The sequence below is a fragment of the Parasteatoda tepidariorum genome, chromosome 9 (assembly GCF_982258835.1).
Source record: "Parasteatoda tepidariorum strain Cologne lab strain chromosome 9, Ptep-v5.0, whole genome shotgun sequence".
Lineage (NCBI taxonomy): Eukaryota > Metazoa > Arthropoda > Arachnida > Araneae > Theridiidae > Parasteatoda > Parasteatoda tepidariorum.
This window is the reverse complement of record NC_141763.1, coordinates 83,718,388-83,740,590: the sequence shown is the minus strand read 5'-3', so window position 1 is coordinate 83,740,590 and position 22,203 is coordinate 83,718,388. Positions and strand designations below refer to the sequence as shown.

At 29.0% G+C, this 22,203-nt stretch overlaps 1 protein-coding gene across 11 annotated transcripts in view; it reads right to left on the bottom strand.

Moving 5' to 3' along the window:
* The window catches only part of fat-spondin (extracellular matrix protein f-spondin), a 178,803-nt gene extending 164,737 nt beyond the window's left edge, over positions 1-14,066 (bottom strand). For 3 of the 11 annotated variants that reach the window (XM_071186221.2, XM_071186220.2, XM_071186218.2), the window contains exon 1: positions 3,293-3,644. In XM_071186221.2, the coding sequence (XP_071042322.2) occupies positions 3,293-3,548 (256 nt within the window). In that variant the 5' untranslated portion in view covers positions 3,549-3,644. Of the gene's footprint in view, positions 1-3,292; positions 3,645-13,461 lie in introns of those variants that run through there. The other 8 variants (XM_043045881.3, XM_043045878.3, XM_043045880.3 and 5 more) reach the window with 4 other exon arrangements.
* Positions 14,067-22,203: the final 8,137 nt, after the last annotated feature.

Sequence of the window (22,203 nt, the reverse complement as noted above, 5' to 3'; positions counted from 1 at the left end):
TCAATGCAAGGATGTGATAAACAAATTCATAAAACAATTTTTCATCTCCTTGAAATAATCAAGAGAAGTGATGAAAAGTGAGATAGCGGGAAACCTATTTATAAAATTAGCAGGAAATAGTGACTCTTATTCTTCTTTAAAGCAAAAATAATTGATTTGAGCTTAAATAAACATAAATTACTTATCTAAATACAATTCATAGACTAAATACAAAGCCAAAGTTCAGAATAAAAATTTCAAAAAAAAAATTAAATAAAATACCCGAGTGTAATTGGCAGATTTTCTTTTAAACACAAAGTGTAGTTGAAATTTAAAATAAATCCAACTGAAATATCTACATATAATTCACTTATTTTCATTTAAGCCAAAAGCATCACGAAAGTTCATATTAAATGTAAATGAATTATCTGTAAAAATTTAGGAAATAAGTACACAACGCTTCATAAATTTATTATATGCCCTTAAATTGATTCAAAATAAAAACATTTGTACAGAGGTATTTAGTATCAGTTGTGATGGATGTTAACTGCCTTTACTGATTTTTGAATAATTGATAACAAAGAACAAATTTTCCTTCTCTTGGTAAATATATCTGTATTGTAAATAAATGTTTATCCTTTTATAAAATTACACTACGGTTAACGGGGTTTTTTCAACTTAATAACATTTTTAAAAACAGATATAAAATTCTTGATAATTTTTACTTATCAAGAATTGGAAAAATATCAATCAAATGATAAATTTGTATTGACAAAAATGAGTATAAGAAGTTAAAAGCTTTATTTTTTCCTTTTTCAATACTACCATAATTATAAAAGCGTTCTAATATAAAAGTTGTGATTTTATAGAACGATTTCAAAATTACTGGTACTAAAGTTAAAAAGAAGTTATTAAGTTGCACTCTTCATTTTGCTCGATCCAAATGTTGCATGCGTAAATATGACATATTTCTAAACGCTTCAAGCATGATTTGCCATCTAAAATCTTTCAAAACAATTGCTTCTAAAAGAAATGTTGTTTGCATAGAGTTAGAATAGAAGCGTGGCCAAAATTTTGCCAAATCCATGTATATGACAATTTAAAAAATTTATTTTGACATATCCTGTTTTTATCCTATATTATCCTATATTTTGACGTAAAGTGTGTAAATATATTTATCAATGTAAAAATGGAAAATTTATTAATCGCATCTCAAATTTGAACAAAAACAATCTTAAAAATTTATCTACCTACTCATAGTAAATATATAAATTGCCATGATGTATAAAATTTGATTTAGCAGAGTTTGAAAAAATATTTAAAAATCACTTTTGGCGCATTTTTTTAAAAAAAATTATGCTTCTTGATGCTTTACTCTGACACGCAACAAAAACTTTTCGGAATGATTATTCGACAGGACAATATATTAAATCATAATATAAAGAATAAATAAAATTTAAAAGAAATAAATTAAGAGTTATTGAAGAAATATTTTATTTAAATAAAAGTATAACGTATAAGCAAATTAGTTAAAAATTGCGAATGAGATTGTAAATGTATTTTTAAAGTCTACTTTATTGATAAACCTATAATAATTTTTCAAACAAAGATATTTTTGTCTCGAAAACTTGATGATTGTTCCATGTCCCATTAGCCGGCCAACAAGTACACTTTTCATTAGTTTTGGGAACCTTTTTTAACGGATAGTATTAATGAAAACACAATGTAAAAAATTCCAAATCAAATTACGATATTAAGTACCGAATACATCATCCATGAAATCCATTTTCACTGTAAAATAATTTGCCGGAATTTTCTACCGTAAAACTCTTTTGATTAGAATGATTCAATGAATTTAGGATAATTATTATTGTAAAAATTACAGTATATCAGAAATTTTGTTCCGTTACATGTTCCGGTAAAAATCAATTCTATGATAAAAAGTACCGGCACCATGAGTACCGGTACTTTTTTACCATTAATTGATCCAGAATTTTTTGCAGTGTATGTATTGGTTTTAGTAGATCTTCTTATAGTAGATCAGACATAACAAAGCTATTTAAATGTTTCTACATTGACACACTTTCAAGTACATATATTCTCCCCTCATAATTTTCTTTTACACAACATTTTTACTTAAAAGCGAGTGAATCCAAAACTCATCTTAAATAATGTTCGTTTTAAATAAGCTTAATGCATTAATGCTTTTACACAACATTTTTACTTAAAAGCGAACGAATCCAAAACTCATCTTAAATAATGTTCGTTTTAACTAGGCTTAATGCATCAATGATTTTACACAACATTTTTACTTAAAAGCGAACGAATCCAAAACTCATCTTAAATAATGTTCGTTTTAACTAAGCTTAATGCATTAATGCTTTTACACAACATTTTTACTTAAAAGCGAACGAATCCAAAACTCATCTTAAATAATGTTCGTTTTAACTAAGCTTAATGCATTAATGCTTTTACACAACATTTTTACTTAAAAGCGAACGAATCCAAAACTCATCTTAAATAATGTTCGTTTTAACTAAGCTTAATGCATTAATGCTTTTACACAACATTTTTACTTAAAAGCGAACGAATCCAAAACTCATCTTAAATAATGTTCGTTTTAACTAAGCTTAATGCATTAATGCTTTTACACAACATTTTTACTTAAAAGCGAACGAATCCAAAACTCATCTTAAATAATGTTCGTTTTAACTAAGCTTAATGCATTAATGCTTTTATACAACATTTTTACTTAAAAGCGAACGAATCCAAAACTCATCTTAAATAATGTTCGTTTTAACTAGGCTTAATGCATCAATGATTTTACACAACATTTTTACTTAAAAGCGAACGAATCCAAAACTCATCTTAAATAATGTTCGTTTTAACTAAGCTTAATGCATTAATGCTTCTACACAACATTTTTACTTAAAAGCGAACGAATCCAAAACTCATCTTAAATAATGTTCGTTTTAACTAAGCTTAATGCATTAATGCTTTTACACAACATTTTTACTTAAAAGCGAACGAATCCAAAACTCATCTTAAATAATGTTCGTTTTAACTAAGCTTAATGCATTAATGCTTTTATACAACATTTTTACTTAAAAGCGAACGAATCCAAAACTCATCTTAAATAATGTTCGTTTTAACTAGGCTTAATGCATCAATGATTTTACACAACATTTTTACTTAAAAGCTAACGAATCCAAAACTCATCTTAAATAACGATCATTTTAACGAAGCTTAGTGCATTAATGCAGCATCTTTTAACTAGAATTTAAAAAATTATGCTTGCAAAAGATTTTCTTACCCGCGTAAGTCTCTCCCGGGTGATAAGTCGTAATGTAGTTGGACACTTTTATTTCAAATTTGAAAATATTTGGAGATCTTGGAACGTTTACATCGAACGGTTCTCTTCGACACATTCCGGGATAATTCTGTGGTGTCCGTTTATCAGAAGCAGGCATTTCGATACTGGAAACAACACTAAAAAGGATCCAAACGCAAAACACATATCGGAAATTCCAAGACAAAAATCTTTGCTGCATTTCAGGACTTCTGTGCATGGCCAAACTTCGGAAGCAACAACTTATTTAAGACCTTTGTTCTACTGGAAAGAATTATTTTCGACAACCACCCCGGGCAGATTTTTAATACTAAACTGAGACTGCGAGCTAATTGAAGACGTGTTCTTGCGAAGGAAAAAAAAATTAAGAACATAAACCTCTTCGGTAGGATCAAAAAAAAATTCTTTTTTTTTTATTTGACGTTTATGAGAGATAATTGCCCCTATTTCTGATACAGATCCAAGACTGGAATATTTAACGAACAAAACAATTCCAACTGGCAAATATTTCTGGCTGTCATCCTAAAACTATAATCCTTTTTTTTTTTTACTTATTTATATACAACAAAAATATTTTTATCTGCCTAAAATTTAATGTTAATATTTTAATGGCCATAAGGATTACAACCTCAAATATTTCACTCCGTATAATTAAATCGGGATTATCAAAGAGCGTAAAAAACAGAAAACTCAGAATAACTTGTCATCATCTGATCTTAACATACTTAAACTCAATCTCAATGGTTCGAGAGTCTATGTCAAGTCGATATGCTAATTAATTAGTGCTGACGATGTTTTAAATTACGAAATCACACACAAAAGCATACTTTCTCTGAATAAGCAAACCTTTTTTTACGAATTTGCTTACCCCCAAAATATATGCGTATGGGTAGTAGCCGCAATCTGGGAAATATGGTCCCAATTGTTCAGTCAGGAGAGCGGTTGAAAGTTTGGACCTCTTAATGTTAATTTTACATTAGGAGGAACATTTTTTCCAATGCCCACCTGTGTTAACATCCGTCAATTCAGGCATATACAGGGCGATTTTTGTTGGCCTCTCTTTCAGGGGCACCATATTAGGAGGGCCAATGTCGTTCCCACAGTGAGGACAGATAGTACAGAGAAGGAAAGAACATTCATGCCTTGCCCGGGATTAGAACCCAGAACCTTTCTGATGCAAGGACAGTTCCCTGCCCCCTACACAGACCGGTTGGCTTAAGAGGAACATTAAGATTTACGATAAGAATGTTACATTTTACAATTTGTATTTTGCCATTACTCGAGAACTTTTTAAACGTATTAATTTTCCCATAATTATTAACTTTTTATAATTTTATTTATTAAAAGTAAAAAAAATTGAGTTATGAGGTATACAAATTTATTAATTTTAAATGGAAAAATACAATCTTTGAATTGATTACTTATATGGAGCGAAAAATATTTTTCAGGACTCATAGTTTAACGTTATTTGGCTATTTATTCCTTCAATGTCCCAACAAACAATAGGTTTACCAACATTTACGAAACAAATTGCAATAAATATCCTAGAAACTATCTTTCTTCTTATTATTTATGAGGAGCAAAATTAGTTTTTCACTACTCAAAGTTTCAAATTAATTAATTAAAGTTTAAAATTAATTAGGGCATATGCCAAACATGCTAAAACTGACTATTTTCGATGTACTGTTTCTCAGCATTTAATCATTATTACTTCAGTTTTTTTCACAAGATATTTAAATATACATGTTTACACTGTGATAACAGTTAATACATATTTGCGGCAGAAATTTTAAAAAAAAAACTTTGATCTGAAAACATTTAATTCCTTAAAAAAAAATATTATTTTTGAGTAAAAATCTTTTGTTGCTCAGAAATTACTCTTGTTAGCTCCAAATCATTATCACAGCATGCAACTAATATAATCTCAAATATCCCCTAAAAATTTCAAACTGATATCAGAAGTAGTTTAAAGATACATTGAAAAAGGTCATTTTTAGCATTATTGGTATATGACCAACCGATTTCCCTTAATCTCTACTAAAATTTAGGATAGTTTATGGACAATATACAGTTCCACAACATACTAGCGATAATTGTTCTTGTATTAAACAGCAAACTAAATCACCAATTCACCATTTTTCACATTTATTCACTAGATAGATTTTTCTATTATTCTTTTCATCAAAAGTAATTATTTAATCACCATAAAAATCTTTCTATTATACATTTTTTTATTTTCCAAATTAAATATTACATGCCGAAAAATTCCTCTAATATAAACACTTTGTAGAATTTAATAATTTAATCACTGTAAAAATTATTACTAAGTCTACATTATTAAAATGTATAATTTAATCATCATAATGTTTTTCTTCATTAACCACTTAATTAAAATTATTAACTGTATTACCATATAGATTATTTCCTTAACCACTTCAACAGCATTACTTATTTTAACACCATATTTATAAATCAATTAATAACCATTTCTTCAAATAGAATTATTTAATCGACATAAATTTTTATTCATTACGCAACAATCAAGATTTTTAATCTTAATAAAGATATCGATATCTTACTTGTTGCTACCAATCGCTTGAAAACTCTCTTAAAGTTGTGATCTATATACGATATTTGCCATTATTCATCGATGATTGCATGGAAATATATCGATAGTAATTATCTACCCTTTAATTATAGATGTGGGAGCGAATTCGAGACCTTCAGCTAGACTTGGTTGAATGTCACTGCCTCGGCTGCAACTATTTGATGCTATAAATTTAATACTAATGTCTGCGGATAAGCATTTCAAGAACAATGAAGCTAAGAATATGAATAGTATAATATTCAAACACCTTTTCTAATAATTTTATGAATTCAATGCTTCTTTTAGATAAATTTTATGTTTCTGAGATCAAATGAAGGACGCTTTTTTCAAATCATCGCCAAAAATCGCATTTAAAAACGTAAAATCCCATTCTTTAGTATGTTTGCAATGATTTTCTCGTAACTCTCAGTCCTAGACTAATTAGTATTTTATGTTTATTAGTATCCAAGTTTTTAATAAAATTAGTATCCATATTTATTTAGGATATAAAAATATTTGTTCGGGTGCCAAAGTTGAACAATACTCAATTTTTAAAAAAAAAAAAAAAAAGATTGACAATTTCTTTCTTAGATCCCATGGAATTAATTTACTACTTTTTTTTTTACCTATAGTTATATTTTAGAGCGTCGCCAAAAAATCGAGCGAATTACCATGATAACTAACTGATGCTTAACTCACATTGCCATTTAAGATAATCAAACCATAAATTTGCTTTCTATTTTGATCTAGAAACAGTATGTTTATAGCATGTTTTTGTGCATCAAAAAAGGTTTCAAAGCATAAGTTTCAATTTATAGACTGAATTACAACTAATGTAGAAATCTTTGATTTAAGGAATGTTTTAAGGCAATACTGCGTGACCGATAATCCAAGCGTTTAAAATAATAGTATTATTAAAAATTTGACAATAAATTAATATTATTAAAAGATTCATATGAATTTCTGGAAGAAACTGCAAGATTGAAAATTTTTATTCACTTAAATATGAATAAAAACCAGTTACTAATAGTCTGTTAATGGACGAGTGTTAAAGAAAATGCAAAAAGGTTTTCTTCATAATTTTGTTTTTAAAAACTATCATGCAAGAAAGTATTTCTGGGGCATATATATGGGTCTTAATTATCATAGAACTGTAAAAATATCTACTGCAATGTTTTATTCTTAATAATAAAATTTATGTGTATTCATTTAAATACGTATTAAAAAATTACATAGTTTATCAATTACTATAGTTTATCATTATATCTTGTAGTGTTGCTCAGTATGCGTTTTCTCTTTCTTCCTCCCTTATTTTACCTATTACTCATGTTTAAATTTTTACTTTCATTAAGTTAATTTCCAATTTAAAAATTTTAATTTATCCCTCTATGCAAGCTATAAGCCAAGCTTTTCATCGTGATATCTTTTGGTTGTAAGTTTTAAATCCTTCCAGAATTTTCCAGATGTAAACAAACCAAAATGTAGGTCAAATAATCTTCTTCTTTCTGTCAATTTTTACCCTGTGACATATCTGGTGAGAAAATAAAAGGCCAAATGAAATACTTTTAAATCATTACTAAAAGATTTCTACATTTCTGTTTCTTTTGGATTTTGTGAAACCAAAGTTACTACGTAGCTTTTAATAAAGGATGCTTTTTTGAAAAATACAAAAAATGCAAATTTAAACATAAACTAAAAACGCAGATATAGGTATAGAATATAACTTTCATATCGCCTTAAAAGACATTTTTGCAAATATCAAAGCACTCTGAAATAGTTGTTTCAATTCTTAAAAAAATGCATGTAAGGACAATTCCTCCCTATATACAGACTTTGAAAACAAGTGACCCAGTTTTTCTTTAAATCAAACAGTTCTAACAATTTTTGTTAAAAGCAATTCTTGGTGTCATTTACATTTACTCCAATTTTTCATCGATTCAAATATTTTTTAAAAATTAAAAACTGGGTAACACGGACTTATGTCACATTATAGTCCATAACAGCCAATTTTCAAAACAATTTTTAAATTCGAAAAGTTGCTAAAATTGGAGAAAGTGTAAATGACACAATAAGTTGCTTAAAAAAGTATTAGAACTGCTTGATTCCTTTAAAACTCACATTCATGCATTTAGAATCTACAAATATGAAACTCATTAATGGTAGAATCGCTATATATTTTCTATTTTTATGACAATAAAATAGATTCACGTGCACGTTTAAAATTAACAAAAATGATCATCAAATAACCTTTCTTGAAAGAAAAAAAAATTAGAAGAAATGAAAAAGTTATTAAGGTTAACTTTTATATCAGTTAAAGATACTTTCTGTAGTACTTACTGTTTGCTGAAAAACTGAATGAAACTTACTGTTTACTGAAAAACGCAGCTGTTTGAGCTATTTACAACAAAAGTCGACACACGTTACTTATTCAATTCATTTTTAGAAAGCAAACTTTAAGGCTTCTCACTTTTTTTTTCATGTTATTCCGGGGTTTTTTCATCTTTTTGTCTTTGTTGCTGGTCTTTTTTGCCATTCTATTTTCAATCCATTACACATAATCATTATCTATGTTATTTTTTTCCTCGGCGCTTACTTTTAGGTGTGTAGTTTATACACAAATCCGAACACGTGACATCAACAACACGTGCCTCTTTTATTAATGATGACACCAAAGATAATGCTTTTTAAATTTTACATAAATATTTATCAACGAAAAAAGAACTCAACTGTTTGTTAACATTTAGGAAGAATCTTGTTTTCAAAATTTTGTCCGTCTAAAAGTAATGGGATATTTTGCATAATTATTAATTTAATAACTTCTTATTACAATACGATCATATTAAGGACACATAAAGTTTTTTAAAAAAATTCTTCCATTTAAAGGAGAAGGACTAGTTTGTATAATCATTAACTAATTAGTAATAAAAGGACTCAACTATGTGCTAACATTTAGTACGAATCTTGTTTTCAAAATTTTGTCCGTCTAAAAGTAATGGAATATTTTACATGATTATTAATTTAATAACTTTTTATTACAATATGATCATATTAAGGACACATAAAGTTTTTTAAAAAATTCTTCCATTTAAAAGAGAAGGACTAGTTTGTAAAATCATTAACTAATTAATAATAAAAGACTCAACTATGTGCTGACATTTAGTACGAATCGTGTTTTCAAAATTTTGTCCGCCAAGAACTAAAAGGATATTTTACATGATTATTAATTTAATAACTTTTTATTACAATATGATCATATTAAGGACACATAAAGTTTTTTAAAAAATTCTTCCATTTAAAAGAGAAGGACTAGTTTGTAAAATCATTAACTAATTAATAATAAAAGACTCAACTATGTGCTGACATTTAGTACGAATCGTGTTTTCAAAATTTTGTCCGCCAAGAACTAAAAGGATATTTTACATGATTATTAATTTAATAACTTTTTATTACAATATGATCATATTAAGGACACATAAAGTTTTTTAAAAAATTCTTCCATTTAAAAGAGAAGGACTAGTTTGTAAAATCATTAACTAATTAATAATAAAAGACTCAACTATGTGCTGACATTTAGTACGAATCGTGTTTTCAAAATTTTGTCCGCCAAGAACTAAAAGGATATTTTACATGATTATTAATTTAATAACTTTTTATTACAATATGATCATATTAAGGACACATAAAGTTTTTTAAAAAATTCTTCGATTTAAAAGAGAAGGACTAGTTTGTAAAATCATTAACTAATTAATAATAAAAGACTCAACTATGTGCTGACATTTAGTACGAATCGTGTTTTCAAAATTTTGTCCGCCAAGAATTAAAAGGATATTTTACATGATTATTAATTTAATAACTTTTTATTACAATATGATCATATTAAGGACACATAAAGTTTTTTAAAAAATTCTTCCATTTAAAAGAGAAGGACTAGTTTGTAAAATCATTAACTAATTAATAATAAAAGACTCAACTATGTGCTGACATTTAGTACGAATCGTGTTTTCAAAATTTTGTCCGCCAAGAACTAAAAGGATATTTTACATGATTATTAATTTAATAACTTTTTATTACAATATGATCATATTAAGGACACATAAAGTTTTTTAAAAAATTCTTCCATTTAAAAGAGAAGGACTAGTTTGTAAAATCATTAACTAATTAATAATAAAAGACTCAACTATGTGCTGACATTTAGTACGAATCGTGTTTTCAAAATTTTGTCCGCCAAGAACTAAAAGGATATTTTACATGATTATTAATTTAATAACTTTTTATTACAATATGATCATATTAAGGACACATAAAGTTTTTTAAAAAATTCTTCCATTTAAAAGAGAAGGACTAGTTTGTAAAATCATTAACTAATTAATAATAAAGGACTCAACTATGTGCTGACATTTAGAACGAATCTTGTTTTCAAAATTTTGTCCGCCAAGAACTAAAAGGATATTTTACATGATTATTAATTTAATGGCTTCCTATTACAACCCAATCATATTGCGGAGACATGAAGTTTTTTTTTTTTTTTTAATTATTCTATTTAGAAGAGAAGGACAAGTTTGTATGATCATTAATTGATTACTAAAAAGGGACTAACATTTAGGACACATAATGTTTTCAAAAATAGTTTTTATAGTTATTAATTTATTGGATTGCTTTTGTAATTTGTCGCATTTAGAAAACATGAAGTGTTTGCAATTCAATGTCTACAGTCATAGCTGAAAAGAGTCATCTTGTATAATCATTCATTTATTTGCTTTTACACGCATTCATATTGTTTTCAAAATGTCTGATAATTTCGAATATTTTTTCAAGAAGAAAAATTGTTAGTTTTTGATATAATTATTTAATTTATTGGCTCGAGCCAACAATTTACTAATATTGTCAATGCATAAAGTTTGCGAATACATCCGGAAAAAAAGAACGAGTTTGTGTAATTACTATCCTAATTAGCATGCTTTTAGAAAGTATAAATGTGCAAATATTTTTCGTACAGGAAATTCACTTAATTTTATATGTTGATTGCTTTCTGATCTTTTAATAATATCGATAAATTTGAAGGTCGTTGAAACACTTTGATTAAAAGAAAAAAACATTTCAGACAGGATTTTTTTTTAAAAGAAAAGTTAAAATTCTACTCATTACTGCATAATATAGCATTCATACATAAAATATTATTGAAAAGTTTTGATACATGCATTAAAGGGTGAAATACGCTATATAAACTACTCAGTAATATATTCAATTGAAATTAATCTGGTTTATCTAAGATTTACACTCTTTTAAATTTTATGGTCAAAAATATACAAATATGTTTTAAAGTTTTCAAAATAGTTTCCTTGAGAATTTTTTAACTTAAGTAAAAAATAGCAAAAAAAAGAGGATCAATATAAAAAAATACTAGTTTGTGCTGTTATAAAAGGCTCTAGTTTGAAGTATGGTCTGCAAAATTTAATTTTTAAACTTTCTAATTGCTTTTATAGTAAAATATCAATCAAATCGGAGGGAAAATTGGTGAATTATTTGAAATTATATTGAGTTTTTATTTCAGTTATAGGTTAAGAAACAGTATTTTTTAAAATATCTTCAATTGCTGTAATATTTAAATGATATCTAATGTACAGTGCGCAAAATAAAAAACTGATCACTGTAAGTAACTTTTAATCTAATGATCGAATCTTCACATTCTAGGACTCAAATATGCTAATTAATTAGTGCAGACAATATTTTAACTTACGAAATCAGAGACCAAAATGAATTTTCTCTGACTAAGCATACCTTTTTCTTAGACGGATTCGTATTTCTGACCCCTAAAATATATACGAGGTAGCCGCAATAGAGGAGATATGAGAGAGATGAGAAAGTTTGGACCCCTTAATGTTAATTTTACTTTTTTCGTGTTTCGTCATGTCTCGATAATTTATTAAGCAAACTTAAAACACTTTGCACTCAAATATAAAATTCGCTTATTCAAAGAGATCTCCACGCAAAACATAACTTTTTGCAAATGTTTATTATTTTAATTATTAATAGTGAAGCAATGTTTAATTGTAAGAAATCATCTTCGGTAATGCAATTGGAAAAATGCAAAATTTGAATGATATCGGTTATATAGTTCCTGAGAAATCAAATTTTAAAAATACGACTTTTTCTAAATTCCATTTCTCAGAAACTTATCGACCGATTTCACTATAATTTTCTATTTTTTTATTTAAAATTGCATTCTTTAAAATGATGTTAAAATTTTGTAAACCTTATAATTCAAAATGTTTTCGACCATTATTACATAAAATGATAAAAAGTAGTAAATATTTACTAAAAGTTATTTATCTTTGTTTCGCATAGTATTATCTTTGAGAGAACAAATTTTATAACAGTTATAATAAATTTTTTGCGAAGTTTTTTTTAATTCGATTGAAAATTTCTCGAGAAATGGTGAAATAGGTGAATTAAAATTAAGGGGTCTAAACTTTGGACTGTTTCCCTGAAAAAAAACCTATTGTAACCATATTTTCCAGAATGCGGCTACCCCCTACATTTTGAGGGTCCGAAAACCAAATCCATTGAAAAAAAGGTATATTTATTCGGAGGAATTGTGTTTTTCTGTCTGATTTTGTAACTTAAAAATCATCTGCGTTAATTAATTAGCATATTTGAGGTCACCCCCCCTCAACCATTAACATTGAGTCCTGGATCCGATCATTAAATCAAAAGTTATTCAGGGCAATTCGTTCTTCTTTTTTTTTCCCAGTGTACAATGTTTTCTTGGTTCATTGCTTAGAATAGCTGGTTCTACTAGAGGTGGGTTCAGACTGCCACACTAAAAACAAACGAAAAGTATTTCATTTCAACAACAACAAAAAAAATTCGACCACCACATATGGGATAAAACTAACGGTCACCACCGGACACTGGGAGACTAGATAATATAAATGGCGAATAAAAATTGGCAGCCATTCGCCTCGCAATCACTGTAAGAATTTAAATTAACAAACAAAAGGACTCGGTCATTTTAAAATGCAAAACAGTTTCTTAATATTGCTACAAGATAAGTAATCCACAGGACTTAGAATTTCGATCAGACAACAGCAAACGCGGAAGCATGTTATGGCCCACATAAAAAATGATGTGTTTTTCACTAAAATGTTCACCAGGACAATTTTGAATATGTGGCTTATCATTATACAATTTTGAATTCTCCAGAGTGCTCATAAATGTAAAAGTTAAGTATTTTAGAGAAAATTACTGAATAACATATGTGGATGGTAATTTCTTCACAATAATAAATCTGACGCAACATTACTTGCGAATGTAAGCCCTTCATAATGTTATAGTGTAAGCCCTTCATAATCTAATAATGTAAGCCCTTCATAGTATACATTAACATAAGCAAATACAGTGGTTAATGAAACTGTATTTAATAATATACGGCTAGACATTTCAGCAAAATAAGCAGTTCGCATTTCATTTTATAAAAGTTGAAAGACAATTTTATTACAATTTAATCCGTATTTTCTGATAATGTGTAAAACACAACTGCACTTACCTGTGTAGAGTTCATTTGCTTGATACTTTACTGGGTTTCCTGATATTTTTATGTAGAACCCATTATCTCCTGGTACTTTTGGAATTGTAACACCAGGTGGTGTCCTTTTGCACCTTCCTATAAAGTTTTGAGGAAATACTCTAGGTTCAATGTCTGTAACACTAGTCAATTCCGATGTTAATATAGTTTTGACTTGCAACAACACTAAACAAATAAATAATACTTTCAAAAACATCCACCGCATAATTCAGCAGTTTTTTTTTATAAATTATAATTGTTCCACTGGCAGCAACTTTCAAACAACTATATGAAAACAATTCAATTCAAACGATTTTACAATAAACGAAAATATTTATCGTTTGCAAAAGTTTGTTTATATTTGTTTCTTAATCTGTATTAACGAACCAAATACGTGTTCCATAAATATTTAAAAATTATGGAACTTGCAATTAACACAAAGCGGATATCAAGTACCAGCGTCCGAAACCACGTGGTGAAATGATATTGTTCTTATGGAAATTCTTTAGCAGACGATTTTTCTCCCTTCCAACCGAACGAAATCTGGCAGAGTGATGGGTGTAATGTAGGAGTCGAGTCTGCGGAACACGAGGATGAGGGGTTAGGTGAGGGATAGGGGAGAAAGGGTGTTCCATGAGAGGTTGTTGCGTCACTTTTGCCACTCCCCCCTCTTCTTCGCTTGTTGATAGTTGTCAGAGAGTGATAAGTCTCGCTAGAGGGCGTTGTAGAGAATAAAGCTTTTCCATGGACCTCTTTTTAATCTTAGGAAGAGGATAGAAAAGAAATCATTATTGACCAATTTTCTTCCGATACGCAGCAATTTTACAAATAAGGTGTGAGAGGGGAGAGGGGGTATCGATAGATTTTTTTTTCTTTACAAATCAAGAATTTGACAGTCATAAGTGAAATATTGTGGTTTTAATATGAAAAATATGAGTGAAATAATAATATACGTTGATACTAAAATTATTTTCACCATTTGAACTTTAAAAGGAATAAATCTTTAAAAGAAAAAACATTTAACTCTTCGACGCAGACATAGTTTTCATATTTTTTCATTATTTTGCATTAATTTAGGTCAAAATAAGAGAAAAAATATTATATTTAGCATTTTAATAATTTATGGTTATGAAATACAGCATAAAACAACCGTATCTTTTTCTGCGTTAAAAGTAAAATCTTCCGAACACTGTTCACTTCTAAACAATAATTTTTCAAATTTTTACTTATTTGCAGTTATTTAGATCTAATATAAACAGCTGTTCATTATTGAATTTTCTTTAGTTTACAAAATCAATTATTGATAATTTTTTTTTATTTTGAATTCAAAGAAAATTTTTCAAAACTGCTTTTTTGGACTTCTGGTATAAATATAATTCCGATAATCTAACAAATTTTTTATGTAACCATTAGACAGTTTTTCATGATTAAAAAATATCAAAATATAATTTTGCTTGTAATTAGAGCGTCAGCAAAAAATTATGTATAAGAGACACCAGTGTCTCATCTGCCTCAAGGAGTTAATATTAATTTTACAGTTTGAGCATTATTTCTTATTAATATGTATTATTTTATTAATTATTTTCTCGCCATGAAATAGACAGAAATAATAGGTTAAAAATGAGCAGTTTACCTATACAGTTAAGCTTTACTTAACTTAATAATACATACTATTAACAGAGTAAACATAATAATTTAGAATATTTCAGATATAGTGATACTTAATAATTAACACAAGAAAGACATGCGTTTTATCAATTTCAAATCGTCCAGAAATACGTTACTCATTCGTTAATCTGTCATACTAAATTCAGTGGCTCGGCAGCCCATAGAGCCCATCTCAATTTTCTTGACCTTGGGCTCTGGGGTGCAGGAGAAGATGTCCCGGTTGGGTGGACAACCTGACGCGGAGCTGCCAGTACTTAATCTGTTATACTACCTCCATTTTTTCTCACCTTGTTACTTTTTTTTCTTACTTTTTCTTCTTTTTTTTTTACGACTTCATGTTAAAATAATAGACTTAAAAATCCTCTGTCTAAACACATTAAAAGCTATAATTATACAGGGTTATTCATAATTCCATCCACCGGTAAACGCCATTTTTCTTTACTACAACTGGCTTCAGTGGTACATGTTACTGCCATCTACCGGCAACTGCTTAAATTAAAACTTGAATATTTTCAGAATAATTTCATATGTTCTTTTTTGCCATATTCGTCTTCGTTTTTTTACTATAACGCTTCGAAACCCCGAAGGGAATTATGAATAACCCTGTATACTCTGAGAAATTCTATGAGTTATCTATTTCAAATGTAATTTCTAAATAATACAAAATATATCGTGATAAGAATTTGAGTGAGAAGTTTATAAATTCAAGATTTCACAGGATGTATGGGGGAGAGAGGGGTAGGATCAGGTAGTGGGGGGAGACTGGGCGAGAGAGAGTTTTAGAGTTTTTAAAACAATCAAAAACCAAATAAGAATGTAAAAAAGCATTAAGATGAAGTTTTAATGATAACTGATCATTATAATTAGATTTAAATTTTATTAAAATGGACTCTTGAACTATATCTGTGTTGATAAAATAATAAATTTGATCTTTTAATTGCATATTTTTAATTCTTATGCAGCAATTTATTTATCTTCAAGGAATAAAGATATTTGTAAAGAATTTGTAGTGGTTGGTGAGCTAAGCGAGCAGACGGCAGTGTCCCTTAGTTATTATACAAATATAGGTCGGCTGAAAACTCATACAGTTAGAAAAATTAACTCAATTGATTAAGTTGTTTTAATTCGTCAATAAACTGAATTCGCATTTATATCTAAAAACAAACCTGTTCTCATAAATTCATTTCAAACTTTAGTTCGTAAAGTGAGTTGTATAAAGGAGACGATTTTACGTGTATGACACTAAAGGGATTTTTTTTTTTTATTTCAAAGGTATATAAAAATTCCTTTATTTTCCAAAATTCCCTGAAGAGAGTCATTGATGACCCAATACTTGGAGTCATAAATCCCACACAAAACTTTCATGACTCCCGTAAGGTCCATAACGACCGGGCGCAACTGTTTCTTTATGAGGGTTCTTTTAAACGTTCCGATCTCAACTGTAAAAGTACTTACTTTTTCAAAAGAATGAGTTGAAATTTGTGAGGAACAAAATTTGGTATAGAACTTTAGAGTGTTATAAGACACATAAATTCTAGCCTATTCCCCAGGTTCGCTATAGAACTTTTAAATTTCAGAGATCAAATTTGCCTTTTAATATTATCTATCAAGACTAGAGAATGGAACAAAAAATTTGAGACTTTTAAAAATTGATTTATTTAAGTAAATAAAAATAAAATTTCGAAATTAAAGAACATTTCAAGAAGTCTTTTCTTTATACAAATTTATACAGATAAATCCGTAGCTACTCCTTCCTCCTTTAGCATCAATAACCATTTGAAACCGTCTAAGCACAGATTCTACAAGACTCAGAGAGACTTTTCTTCCCATAGATTTTCTTCCCATAGACTTTTCCCATATATTTTTACCAAATTTTCCTTTCACCTAACTGTCTTCTTTCTCCTGCTTTTTTCAATTATTATTATTATTATTATTATTATTATTATTAATATTATTATTATTATTATTATTATTATTATTATTATTATTATTATTATTATTATTATTATTATTATTATTATTATTATTATTATTCCCCACAATCTCTCTCTGGGATTGGTCCCGCAGTGGACTGATCGTAAAGACACGGTTCCCAATAGAACACCGAAGTCAAGCATCACTGGCTGTGGTCAGTAAGCGGGTGGGTGACCACTTTGATCAGCCTGCGTCGGGACCGCGGTTAACTGTTCTATCGTAAAGTGCTCGACTTCGAGAAGGTCATCGGGCTACCAAAGCAGGGGAGCCATCCCGTCAGCAGAGGATCAAAAGTACGATAGCATGTCTTCAATCATCCTCAGGGATGTTGTTTCCCAGACCGCCGCCAATAGCCCATTGTACAGCTCTAGTGAGACGTAAGTTAAGTACCTACCTACATAATACAAATCTCAAAAAAGCTCTCTTACTTTTTTCAACAGGAATAGTTAGTTCTATTAGTTCGACTGTATTAGACTGTTAGGAACAGCTACAGGAAGAAAAATCATGATGTCTTTTGATTCTACAATTATTTTATTTATTTAAAACTGTTAAAACGTTAATTCAAGACTGTTTAAGTAAAACAAAAACAAAGTCAATAAGTAATTGACAAAACAATCGAATCATGACTTACAACTAACCGACTTATTTAACCAACTTTTCAAAATAACAGTTACTGTAGGATCAGATGCGATTTCCTTGGATATCCAAAATATATGCTTCAGAAAATACTATTAGACATTTCTAATGAGATCGTTTTATCTTTTCTTGTTCAGCATTCAGCTGGTGATTCTTAATCTTCATTTGTATTCTCTGATAATGTTTACTCATTCCCTTTTATTTTATTTCCCTTATATATTGATCCCATAAAAACGATCCACTAAAAGTTGAGCAATTTCGAAATTTTTCAGAGGAAACAATTTCTAAGTTGACGAAGGTTAATTATTAACTTGCTTATTTTCATTTATTTATTTAGTAACTATTTATACTTATTCATTTTTTAATTTATCTATTTACCTTAATAAATTTTTTCGTGATTGCGGGTGCGTTTTCGTTTTGCATGTTCTTAATCAAACTCGGAAAATTATTCAGTTATTTTTATTTATTTCCATTTTATTTACTTGTTTGTTTTCATTTAATTATTTATTTTGATTTATTTATTCATTTACTTTAATTTGTTTTTGTATATTTTCATTTATTTATTTTAATTTGATTTTATTTATTCTCATTTATTTATTTATATCAATTTATTTCTTTTATTTATCCATTTTTTCATTTTTCTTTATTTATTTATTTGTCATCGTTGACTCTGACTTCACAAGACGTTGTCGTCTTACATGTTCTAAATCGACCTAAAAGAATTATTTATTTATTTATTTTCAATTTATTTACTTATTTACAAATTCATTTATTTTTATTTACTTATTTTCAATTTCTTTCTTCCTTTTTTTATTTATTTTTATTTATTTTTTATTCATTTATTTATTTATTTATTTTCCTTTATTTACTTATTTTTATTCACTTATTCATTTGTGATTGCCGGTGCTAACTCTACAGGGCATTATAGTCTTACATGTTCTTAATCGTCCTAGGAGAATATATTTTCAATTCTTTTAATTTATTATCAATTCACTTTTTTATTTATTTTCATTCATTTATTTACTTACATTAAGTCGTTTTTATTTATTTTCATATATTTAGTTATTTTTATTTATTAATTAATTTATTTACTTTCCTTTATTTATTTATTCGTGATTGCAGGTGCTGACTCTACAGGGCGTTATCGTCTTACGTGCTTTTAAATGTTCAAGGAAAATTAATTATTTATTTTCAATTTATTTATTTATTTATTATCATTCATTTGTTTATTCACTTTAATTCCTTTTTTTATTTCATACATTTATTTTAATTTCTTCATATATTTATTTATTTTTATTAATTTTTTCATTATTTATTTATTTTCATTTAGTCATTAATTTATTTATTTTCCTTCATTTATTCGCTATTGCAGTTGTTGATATATGTATTTCTTTTTAATCACTTATTTATTTTCTATAATTTATCTTTTATTTACTTTCTATCTTTATTTATTTTTCAATTTTCCTTCTTTATTTATTTTTTGAATGATTTATTCGCAATTTCAAGGGCAGATTTCACAAATCAAGCTGATTCCCGCAGTGATTGTTTAAGGGTATTACATCCCCAAATAAAATAAAAAAGAATTTCAGGGTTTCTGAACTCTAAAAAACGGAATTTTAAAAAATAAAAGGGCTTTTTTATCTTGAATTGCTTAACTTTCATAAAAAGTCATTTTGAAATATTAACAATATTCTTGTTACTTTGAATAATAGTATATAGTACCCAAAAGATTAATTTGATAAAAATTATTGTGAACAATTAACGTTTTAAAAAAAAAAATTTTGTAGAATCAATGTGGATCTTGTTTCTACAAATTTGCTGTAAGAAAAGTAATTTTAAAAAAGTGAGCATACTTCTTCTCCTCCTGAAAAATATATAGTTTATTAATATAACTTTGAAACATCAACACGTATCTTGTTACTTTAAATACACTGGTTATCATAAATTAAGGAAAAATCACAAAAATAGCGATAACTCTTTCAAAAGTAAGCCAAACCGTGCAAACTTTGCATATGTTGTCCACTAAGAGTAGCTGAGTAAAATTGCAATATGCAAATTAGTGGCGCTGCACTCGGCTTACGTCATCTGCCTGGAGCATAAAAGTCCAAGTTTGAGAGAAAGCACACAAATTTTACTGTGATTGCGACATTGAAAATCTGAGATAGCCAATTCGTAATAATGACCTCTAGGCATCATTTGCCTGAAGAACTACGATGGAGAGCCATCGGGAGACTAGAGGCAGGGCAGAGTCAATCAGAAGTGGCCAGATGGCTAAATGTGAGTCCATCTGTGGTTCATAGACTTTGGAGGCAATTTCAAACCACAGATTCGGCATCTAGGAGGTTCAGTCAAGGACGGCCAACTGTTACGACCAGTGCCGATGACCGATATTTGACATTAAGTGCACGCAGGAATAGAACCGCTACTCCGACACATCTTAGATCCTCTCTTGCTGCAGCCACCGGAAGGTTGGTGTCAACGTCAACTGTGCGCAGAAGGCTCCACGAAGGTGGTCTGTATGCGAGACGACCAGCCATTTGCGTGCCGCTCACATCGCGCCATAGGAGAGACCGTTTGCAGTGGGCCCGACAACATGTCCACTGGACGTCAGATCAATGGAGACCTGTTCTCTTTACGGATGAGTCCAGGTTTAGTCTAGAAAGTGACAGTAGACGTTATTTGATATGGAGAGAACCTGGGACCCGTTATCATCCATCAAACATCCGTGAAAGAGATGCATACGGAAGAGGCAGTGCCTGTGTTTGGGGAGGCATATCCTTAGGAGGGCGCACATACCTCCATGTCTTTCCAAGGGGAACCGTGAATGCTCAGGTTTATCGAGACAACATCCTTGATGCTTATGTGCGCCCATATGCCGGGGCAATTGGTGATTGCTTCCTGTTACAGGACGATAATGCAAGACCACACAGAGCTCGCATTGTTGATGATTATCTTCAACAGGAAACAATTACTCGCATGGAGTGGCCAGCTCGATCCCCGGACTTGAATCCTATCGAGCACGTTTGGGATGCTCTAGGGAGGCGTGTATCTGCCATCAATCCGCCCCCTCAGACCCTTGCCACGCTTGCAACTGCTTTACAAGAGCAATGGCTCTCACTTCCTATTGAACTGATAGACCGCATAATTGAAAGCATCACACATCGCTGTTTGTGCTGTATTGCTTCTAGAGGCAATCATATTCCATATTAAAGGTACTTTTTCTATTGCAAACCGATACTTCCAATTTGTTTATTTTATACATGTGCTAATTTCTATACTACTATTAATGTCTGATAATTTCTTTTTATGTTGTTTAATACCTTACTATGTGTTGTATATTGTGGGTAAGTTTCATAAAATTCCATGTGTAATTTCTTGAGTTATCGCGATTTTTGTGAATTTTCCTTAATTTATGATAACCAGTGTAGCTTAAATAACTTTAAAAAATTCAAAATAAAAAGTAATATTTTTAAAAACCACGTTTTAGTAGTGGAAAATAATAATAAAGAAAAAAATTGAAAAACGAAAAACGTGGGGCGCATGAAATACATAACAGTAATGTTATATTAGTGTGTGTATGTGTGCTCTTGAGAATATGTGTATGTATATCAGTAATTGTAATTGTATCTGAATGTGGATCTGGAATATGCTTTCGTATATGCATATGTATGTGGATGTATATGTGGCTGTGCATGTGTATGAGTAAGAAAATGTGTATATGTATGTGTATATGTACTCAGTGTTTTCATCATAGAAAAAAAATGGGTGAGAATTTCTCACCCTTTCTCAAACACAGGGTGAGATTTCAAAAAGTTAAGTGAGATTTCTAAAAAAACGCAAAAACTCTTGAAAAAAAAATCATTTCTTTAATTATAATACATTTTTAACGTCTTCTACTTTTTAAAGTATTGAATATTTTTGATACATCATCATAGAATATTTTGCCTTTACAAGATATTTTTCCATCTTACATTAGTGCATAAAAAATTTGAACGTCTTACATGAAGAAACCTTACCTACGGTAAACGTGTGGTTGCAGAGAAATGTATTTTGAAAGGGGTTCCGTGGTTGTGTTCTGTTGTTCGAAAAGGTTCTGAACAATACTGGTAAATAGGGAAGCTAGATAATGGGGCAGATGTTGAAAATAATGAAAGATCCCGTAAGAAAAGTGAAACGGATTTTATTCTAAATGGCGTAATTCGAAGCTTTTTCCGAAATGCGAGAAATTCGCGAATTTTGAAATTGATTTATAGAATGCGCGAATTTCTCGCGGTAATCATTTTTCAATGCGAGAAAAGAAAAAAATATGCGAGATTCTCGCGTTCTCGCGCTGTAGTGAAAACACTGGTAGTACTGTTATGTATTTCATGCGCCCCACGTTTTTCGTTTTTCAATTTTTTTCTTAATTATTATTCTCCACTACTAAAACGTGGTTTTTAAAAATAT